Source organism: Lucilia sericata, unplaced genomic scaffold, assembly GCF_015586225.1.
Source record: "Lucilia sericata isolate MDLA Ls3-8-SP2 unplaced genomic scaffold, ASM1558622v1 Contig000771F_arrow, whole genome shotgun sequence".
NCBI lineage: Eukaryota > Metazoa > Arthropoda > Insecta > Diptera > Calliphoridae > Lucilia > Lucilia sericata.
The window spans coordinates 22,253-32,352 of NW_023994767.1; the positions used below are offsets into that span (position 1 = coordinate 22,253).

Here is a 10,100-nt window from a genome sequence, read left to right on the forward strand (position 1 = left end):
TTATTTATTAATATAAAGACCTTCGTTTGAAGGAATTGAAATTTAAATAAATTTTTTTAATAAAAAATGTACAATTAAAAAAAGTGATTTCAGTTTGGATACAAATTATTTAGTTGCACTTTAGTTATTATTTCACTTTAATGTTTTAAATATTTTTTGAACATTATATTTATATAAAAAATATTTATATTACTTTTCTCAAATAACTTCAGCAAGAATTTTTTATAAATAGAGAAGTTATTGCAATTTTGTTCTAAGCCTTTAATTTCATCTTAAATTTTTTTAATAGTTTGATTATGATATTTGTTCTAAAATTATAACGACTTTCTTAAAATATTAATTAAATCTACGTATTTGAAACGATAGCAGAAGATTATATTTTAAAATTCAATGTTAAAATGCTTTAAAGTTTCATATATATTTTTTAAAATATTCATTAGTCTTTTTAGTTCGTTGACTCAATATTAAAACGCAAAATATCTCATTATTATTTACGCTTAAAGAGGCACGTTTTTGACCCATTGACTTCTTCAACATATAGAGCTGCCAAAATTGCGGAAATATAATCGCAGACTTGACAACGAAACTTACAATTATCATAAAATTTATTAAAAAATATTTCTTTACAAACAGTTACAAAAATAAATAAAATGTCTGTTCGTTCGCAAATATGCGACTCATCAAAATATTCGTCATAGACTCCATTAAATTTATTCTGGTACATTCTTTTTAAAATCAAAACTTAGATTAAGCGAAAGATCTAAGAAATTAAATAAATGTTGGCATTGAAAATATTCTTATATATTCCAAAAATATAATCTTAAAGTCATAAATACTACACTATGAATTTTAATTTTATTTTAATATTTGGTAATCCTAACACTATCAATCTTTTTGAGCATGATGCTTGCTCTCATACTGAAAAAAAATTAATATTATATATTTTTTGTTTTCGTACCTAAATCCCTATGAAATCGTTTAAATTGTTGATAAGAAAAAATATTATTATTAATCAACACGAGAATGTATCGATTAAAAATTCAATACTTTCCTTTAATGCATATTCTCACAAACAACAATAATCTGATTTTTCTTATAGTATGTCATCTTGGGGTCTTCAACTGAAATCTAAGTACTCGTATATGTTCAATTGTGAAATTGATAACATGAATAATCAATTAGTTTATATTACATGCATAATTTATGTCTGTTTGCAAGATTCACGGTTTATAGAAGTGTCATAAAATGATTCGACAAAATTTAATTTCAAATTTTATACTTCTATTTTCTTTATTTATAATAACGGAAATTTTACACTACCATTATAAATTTAACATGTTGTTAATAACTAATATTTTTGCTGATATTGCATTATGTTGCATTGAAGGTTTTAAAATATTTGCCACAAAGTTTAACGGACTGTTAACTATTTAATTAAGGTATTAATTTACACTAATAAAAAGTTAATAATATTTTTTTTTTAATTTAGTTTAATGAAGCACATATAAATAAATATGCTGCAGCTTTAAGTTATCATATAATGTCCGGTGTAATTAAAACCTTTATTTGTTAAAATTATTAATATAAAAAATAATGGATTTGTAAAAAGTATTTTAATTTTAACTAACTTAAAAATTTCAAAAAAACAGCCAATTGTAAATTTCAGAGTTTTTTAAATACTATAAACTTCTATTTTAATTATTGTTAAAAATTAGAATTTTTGAAAATTTCGAAATTTTTTATAGAAAATTTATAAAAACATTTTACTTTTTATATAAAATATCTTTTTTATCTAAATTTCACTATTATTAAAGAAACTTCATAGAAAATTTTCTATAATAAGAGAAATTTTATGAAAAATTTCTATAAAAAAATATCGAAAATTTTCTATAAAAAACAAAAATTTTCTCTATTATCCAAATTTAAAAAAAAATATTATCCAAATTTAAAAAAGCATTTCAATAAAATTTGCTATAAAAAAGATATTTTATCGAAAATTTTCTATATATATAAACATTTTCTAAGAAAAAAAAATTTAATTTAAATTTTTTTTAAATTTTCTGTTAAAAGTAAATTTATAAAAAATGTATAAATAAGTAAGTTATTGAAAATGTTCTATAAAAATGTAATTTATCGGATATATTCTATATAAGACAATTTCAACATTTTCTTTAAATAATTTGTGGAAATTTTTCTATAACTAAGTAAATAATGGAAAAATTTAATTTGAAATTTTTCTTTAAATAGTGAGAGTATTTTTCTACAAGTTTTTACAAACATATGTATAAATTATTACTAAGTAGAAATTTATAACCGCTTCTGGAAATTTTTCTAAAAAAAAAAACAAAATTTATTTTATCAATAAATAAAAAAAATATAAATATATATATATATATATATATATATATATATATATATATATATATATATATATATATATATATATATATATATATATATAATTTGTATTTTGTTTTATGTTTTATTACTACAGAATTAAAGAAAATTTAAAATTTATTGAAGAAGTTTCTAAATATAGTAAAGTATGGAAATATTTCTAAAAATAGAGAATTTTTCGAAAAAATTTACCGAAAAATTTTTGTTAATAATTAGTTTTTCTTTAATTTGTTGATAAATTGACTTTTTATGGAAAACATTCTACAACATTTCCAATTGATATCAGAATTTTCTAATTATATTATAAGAATTTCTAATCATATTTTAGAAATTTCAAATTTAATTTTGAAGTATAATTATAAGGTTATGAAATAAAATGACAAAATAAAATATTTGTTTAGAAAACATAACATTATTTCTACATATAATGCAATTTAAGGAGGATTTGAAATTTATGTTAATTTTTTTAGTCCAGCCCATTAACATTTTATTGAAATATTTTAAATTATTCATTTTATTTTATAAATAAAATCAAAATTATCTGGCACCACATTTGTTTCGCATTTTTGCAATTATGTTCGTTGGGTTACATTTTTGTTTACTGTAAAATGTCAAAACAAAACGAACGGAACATTATCTAAACAGCTGTTTGACAATTTATCTTACTCTTGACGTGTTGTTGTAAAAAACGACGTAAAGAAAAATTAAAAAAAATTGTAATTGGAAAAACAACCAACAATTGACATTCCATAACGCACTTAAGCCAAAAATAAAATGATTAATAATTCAATAGAATGTTCGTGAAAATTTACAATTTTTAATTTAATTAAAAAGTAAATTGTGAAAAAAATCAAAATTTTAAGTTTAACCATAAATTCAAAGTGTATGAAAATGAAATTTAAAGAAAATATGTCGAGAAATAAACAATCATTATGCTGGTTAGTTATACTATTGCTGATAAGCACCTTAAGTATTTTCACGGTTACCATAAGGGCAGAAGATGCTCAGTCGGAAACTGCTGCTGCAGCAGCAAATAATGAAAATTCCTCTAATGGTGCAGTGGAATTTATCAAGTCCGAACAGAATGTGTCAGAAAACAAAGAATCAAATGGAAAGTCTACTAATACGGGACCAGACGTAACGTCAACAATAAATGTTACCAATATAAATGTAACCAATACTAGTATTAACAATGTAAAAAATTCAAATGTGACCTCGAGTGCAAATGTAACAAGTGGAACAAATACCACAACAACTTCCACACAAGCAGCACCAATCACTAACTCAACGTCACCAGCAGAAAACGATACGAAAGTCGTTACAGAGCCACCTTTACCAGATCATCATGCCGTCGAACAGGAACACAACTCCTCCTTGTCATTATTCTTTGTTATTTGCGTGATAATGCTGGGCATTCTATTGATACATTCTATGTTACAGACGGGTTTCCAATATTTACCCGAAAGTATTGTGGTTGTGTTTTTGGGCGCTTTAATTGGTCTATTATTGAAGGTTATGTCCGGGGAGAATGCCAGCTGGAAGAGAGAGGAAGTATTTTCTCCCACAGGCTTCTTTTTGGTTTTACTTCCGCCCATTATCTTTGAATCTGGTTATAATTTACACAAGGGTAACTTTTTCCAAAATATTGGCTCCATATTGGTATTTGCCATTGTGGGTACAACGATTTCGGCTTTAGTCATTGGAGCGGGTATATATTTGTTGGGTTTGGCTGAGGTGGCATATCGGTAAGTTGAAAGCGGTTTGATTATTGAAGTTGAAGTGGTTGAATTATTTTTTATGGAAATTTTGAGATTTTTTTTTTAAAAATGAGCTTCGAAAATTTTCTATAACAAGAGAATTTATCGAAAATTTTCTATAACAAGAGAATTTATAGAAAATTCTCTATAAAAAGACAATTAATCGAAAATTCTCTATAACAAGAGAATTTATCGAAAATTCTCTATAAAAGGAGAATTTATCGAAAATCCTCTATAAAAAGAGAATTTATCGAAAATCCTCTATAAAAAGAGAATTTATAGAAAATCCTCTATATAAAGAGAATTTATAGAAAATCCTCTATATAAAGAGAATTTATCGAAAATTCTCTATATAAAGAGAATTTATCGAAAATTCTCTATAAAAAAAGAATTTATCGAAAATTCTCTATAAAAAGAGAGAATTTATCGAAAATTCTCTATAAAAAGAAAGAATTTATCGAAAATTCTCTATAAAAAGAGAGAATTTATCGAAATTCTCTATAAAAAGAGAGAATTTATCGAAAATTCTTTATAAAAAGAGAGAATTTATCGAAAATTATCTATAAAAAGAGAGAATTTATCGAAAATTCTCTATAAAAAGAGAGAATTTATCGAAAATTCTCTATAAAAAGAGAGAATTTATCGAAAATTCTCTATAAAAAGAGAGAATTTATTTCTCTATAAAAAGAGAGAATTTATCGAAATTCTCTATAAAAAGAGAGAATTTATCGAAAATTCTCTATAAAAAGAGAATTTATCGAAAATGCTCTATAAAAAGAGAATTTATCGAAAATTCTCTATAAAAAGAGAATTTATCGAAAATGCTCTATAAAAAGAGAATTTATCGAAAATTCTCTATAAAAAGAGGATTTATCGAAAATTCTCTATAAAAAGAGAATTTATCGAAAATTCTCTATAAAAAGAGAATTTATCGAAAATTCTCTATAAAAAGAGAATTTATCGAAAATTCTCTATAAAAAGAGAATTTATCGAAAATTCTCTATAAAAAGAGAATTTATCGAAAATTCTCTATAAAAAGAGAATTTATCGAAAATTCTCTATAAAAGGAGAATTTATCAAAAATTATCCGTAAAATGAGAATTTATCGAAAATTCTGCGTAAAAAGAGAATTTATCAAAAATTCTCCATAAAAAGAGAATTTCTCAAAAATTCTCTATAAAAAGAGAATTTATTGAAAATGTTGTATAAAATGTGATATTTTTTATTTCTTTACAGCCTCAACTTTTCGGAATCTTTTGCTTTTGGCTCTCTAATTTCCGCTGTCGATCCCGTGGCAACGGTAGCGATTTTTCATGCTCTCGATGTGGATCCCATACTTAATATGTTGGTATTTGGTGAGAGTATATTAAACGATGCCATATCTATTGTTTTAACCACCACCGTCACCCAATCGGCCAATAGTCCGGCCTATGCAAAAATGTCTACAGGTGAGGCTATTTTCTCGGCGTTGAAAACATTTTGTGAAATGTTTTTTGCTTCGGCCGGTATAGGTGTAGTATTTGCTTTGATCTCGGCTTTATTATTGAAACATGTAGATTTAAGAAAACATCCATCATTGGAATTTGCCATAATGTTAATGTTTACCTATGCACCGTATGTATTAGCTGAGGGCATACATTTGAGCGGTATAATGGCCATATTATTTTGTGGCATTGTTATGTCACACTATACACATTTCAATCTGTCCACGGTTACACAAATAACCATGCAACAAACAATGCGTACTTTAGCTTTTATAGCAGAAACTTGCGTCTTTGCCTATTTGGGTTTGGCCATATTCTCTTTTAAACATCAAGTAGAATTATCTTTTGTGATATGGTCCATTGTATTGTGTCTTATTGGCAGAGCTTGTAATATCTTTCCTTTGGCTTATTTGGTGAATAAATTTCGTGAACATAAAATTACCAATAAAATGCAATTCATTATGTGGTTTTCTGGTCTACGGGGTGCCATTTCCTATGCCTTGTCATTGCATTTAGATTTGTCTAGTGATGAAACTAGACATGTTATTATAACCACCACTTTGATTATTGTGTTATTTACTACACTCTTCTTTGGTGGTTCTACTATGCCTTTGTTGAAATATTTAAAACCAGGCAAAAAGCGTAGATCACGTAATTCACGCAATGGCAGTTCTGCCTCAGCAACAGCCAATAGGCAAAGAAGTAATTCACGCAAACGTTCCAAATCGATTTCTTTGTCAAAAACTAGAGAATGGGGTCAAGCTATAGATTCCGAACATTTATCGGAACTTACCGAAGAGGAAGATGTGTCCTTTGCCCAAACACGTATTGCTGGATTTGGTCGTTTAGATCGTAAATATTTTATACCCTTTTTTACGCGTCGCTTTAACAGTCAAGAGTTGCATGAGTGTAAATCACAAATGGCTGATTTGACTAATAAATGGTATCAGGCTATACGTGTAAGTCCTTTAGATTCAGATGAATCTGATGAAGAAATGGGTTTGTCGGCAAGTACTAGTCAAAGTACCTTAAATGCACGTACCTAAATCAAGCATAAATTAATATTAAATAAGTTTGTAATATAGTAGATATGAGGAAGAAAAATTGATTCCCTCTTGAAACTGTTTAAACGAAGTTTTTCGTTTAGAAAAATGTAGTAAGTTTTTGCTTTTGTAAACGAAAACCGACCGGTTATTGCCAAAAGTTTAGTGAAAGTTTGTTTTTTGTGTAGTTAGCAAATTGTATTTTTTTTATATAAAATACTTTTTCCAAATATTTAATGTATTTTAGTGCTGTGAAAGTGTCATTGATATCAAAAATATAAATGGTTATTTTAGTATACTAATAGTATTTATATTTAAATAAACACAAATTTACTTATTTTTTCTTTAGTTATTAAAATTTAAATATAAACCGAACATAAATAGACTTTAAATTTATATTTCGTTATGGTTTTGGGTTTTAGTTATAGGCGCCTTCACAAATATATATACTTAAAGCTCTGCAATAAAGTTTTGTATTGTACTTCTTTTAAGCATACATTTTGAACTTCATTTTCTATGGGTCAAAGGTCTTTTTTTGGTAAATAACGTTTAAATTAATAAATATTACTATAAAATAAACAAAAATTTGCCTAATTTAAAATCTATTTCAAAAACAATTCACCATTAAATTTTATTGAAATTTAAGTGTTGCCCTTACTTGTGACTATTATTTATGAACAAATTTCATGATGGATGTTTAAAATTTAATATAAAAAACATTTTACTACTATTTTCAAAAACGACAACGTTAAATTCATAGAATATTTATGATAACATTCAAACCAAACATATTACCTAGTAATTTAAACGAAACAAAAAACATTCGACTTAGTTTTAAAAACATGTATTAAGAAGTTGTATTAAACGCAAGTGAGTATTAAAATTTTGTATTCCTATATACTTAAAGTTTTCGAGTTGTATTTTAAGCGAAAAATTAATAAACGAAATAAAAGTAAAGTAATGAAAATCTTATATATTGTGCACATTAGATCCTAAAGATCGCATAGATTTGATTTAAGGTCAATACATTCAGAAATGTATGTTTCTTTTCTAAAATCTAAAGAAGTCTAAGAAGAATCTACAAAATATCTGTTGAAATCTTCTTGTAACATTCAAAACTAATCAGAGAGCAAATCTGCCTATCGCTGCTTTAGATTCTTCTAGAGATAAGTTTTCTATTTAGACCTCTTTCTATAGGAAAAGTGTCTTATTTATAATATTTTTAATAAAAATGTCTTCTTTAGACCTTTTTCTTAGATTCTTCTCTATTAAAAAGTTTATACATTGAACTCTATTTCAATATGAAATTGTCTTCAAACTTTTCTTTAAATTGTCTTCTTTAGATTATTTTTTATAAAAGACTTTCTTCTTTTTTTGACTCCTTTCTATAGATAATTGTTTTCTTTATCTTATTTTCTATAAAAAGTGTCTTCCTTGAAGTAGTTTTCAAAAGAGAAGATTCTTCTTTAGATCATTTTTCTATATAAAGTTGTGTTTTTTCTATAATAAATGTGTCTTTCCTATAACGAAATGTCCTTTTTAAGATTCATTTCTATAGAAAAGTATCTTCTATAGACAATTTTCTATAGAAAACTGCCTTCTAAATAATGAATATGTTATTGGTTAGATTGTTTTCTATACAAAATTGTGTTATTTGGACTCTTTTATAAGAAACTATGTTTTTATGAGTCTTTTCAATAGAATAAAGCATTCTTAAGTCTACTTTCTATGGAAAAGTTTCTTCTTAAGACTTGTTGCGTTCTTTAGACTCTTTTAATAGAAATATATTCTTAAGAATTTTTTTTATAGAAAGGTCTCCATGTCTGAAGTGACTTCTGAAGATGGTATTCTATAGAAAACTGTCTTCTAAATAGATTTTCCAATAGAAAAATTGTGTTCTTTCGACTCTTTTGAAAGAAAAATATCTTCCTAATAATCTTTTCTATAGAAAAGTGTCTTCTCAGAACTCTTTTCCTTTAAGAAATACTCTTCTATAGAAAAGTTTTTCTTAGCAGACTTTTCCTATAGAAAAGACTCATGCTTAATAAGATTTCTATTGAAATGTATTTTCTTTAGACTCTTTCCTACTGAGTCGTGTCTTATTAAGACTCACTTCTAAAGAAAACTATCTTCTGAATAACGGAAAGGTTTTTTCTATAGAAAATTGTGATCTTTAGATTTGTCTATATAAGCATATTCTCATGATTTATTATTTTAAAATAAATTTATTTTCTATAGAAAAATTTCTTCTCTCATTATATAGAAAAATGCCTTGTTTAATAAATTTTTTATCGAAATATGTCATCTTTAGAGTCTTTTTAAAAGAATCCCATAAAGATTCTCAAACAAAAATTTCGTTTAACAAAAAAGCCTTAAGTATTTTGAAAAAAACTTTGAAAAACACCTATAATCACAAACTTACGGCATATTTTTTTAAATATTTTATAAAAAAGAAAATAACTTAAGTACCTTTGTCCAGCTCTGCAAAAACACTTCATTCATAAACTCGCATTATATTTTTATACACAAATATCAGTATTTAATTTAATTTCATGAAGAGTTTCCATCATTTTAAAACTTAAATTTTTAAAACAGCCATTTAAAAATTTAAGCTGAAATAATGTTAACTTATAAAACAAAGTATATTTTTATTAATTTATTTATTTAAAAAAAATATATTAAAGCTTTTTGCTATAAACACCAATATTTTATATAATTATAGTAATCTAATTAATTTATCTAATTTTTTAAAATATATTTTTGTGTAACATTTTTTTTTAAATTCAAAATTTGCAAGGAAAAAAAGTTATTTGTATGTAATTGTAAACCAAAAAATTTAAACTAATTTATTAAAAATAATAAAAAATAATTTTTAACATTAAATAATATATGAAATATTGTAATATATTAACTAATTTAAAATAAAATAAATTATTAATGTGATAATACAGAAAACAAAATAAAAATGTTTTATTACAAGAAAAAGGGAAAGTAAATAAAGTTAAAAAGAGAATTAATCGAAAATTCTCTATAAAAAAGAATTTATCAAAAATTCTCTATAAAAAAGAGTTTATCGAAAATTCCCTTTAAAAAGAGAATTTATCGAAAATTCCTTATAAAAAGAGAATTTATCGAAAGTTCTCTATAAAAAGAGAATTTATCGAAAGTTCTCTATAAAAAGAGAATTTATCGAAAGTTCTCTATAAAAAGAGAATTTATCGAAAATTCTCTATAAAAAGAGAATTTATCGAAAATTCTCTATAAAAAGAGAATTTATCGAAAATTCCCTATAAAAAGAGAATTTATCGAAAATTCCCTATCAAAAGTGAATTTATCGAAAATTCCCTATAAAAAGTGAATTTATCGAAAATTCCCTATAAAAAGTGAATTTATCGAAAATTCCCTATAAAAAGTGAATT

The 10,100-nt window shown here is 24.6% G+C and overlaps 1 protein-coding gene across 1 annotated transcript; it reads left to right on the plus strand.

Annotated features, from left to right (window-relative positions):
* The first annotated feature begins 3,068 nt into the window (after positions 1–3,068).
* LOC119607991 (sodium/hydrogen exchanger 8) lies at positions 3,069–9,417 on the plus strand. Its single transcript, XM_037962181.1, has 2 exons — positions 3,069–4,142; positions 5,391–9,417. Exons 1-2 carry the CDS (start codon positions 3,283–3,285, stop codon positions 6,682–6,684), a joined length of 2,154 nt encoding a protein of 717 aa, XP_037818109.1. The 5' UTR covers positions 3,069–3,282; the 3' UTR covers positions 6,685–9,417.
* Positions 9,418–10,100: the final 683 nt, after the last annotated feature.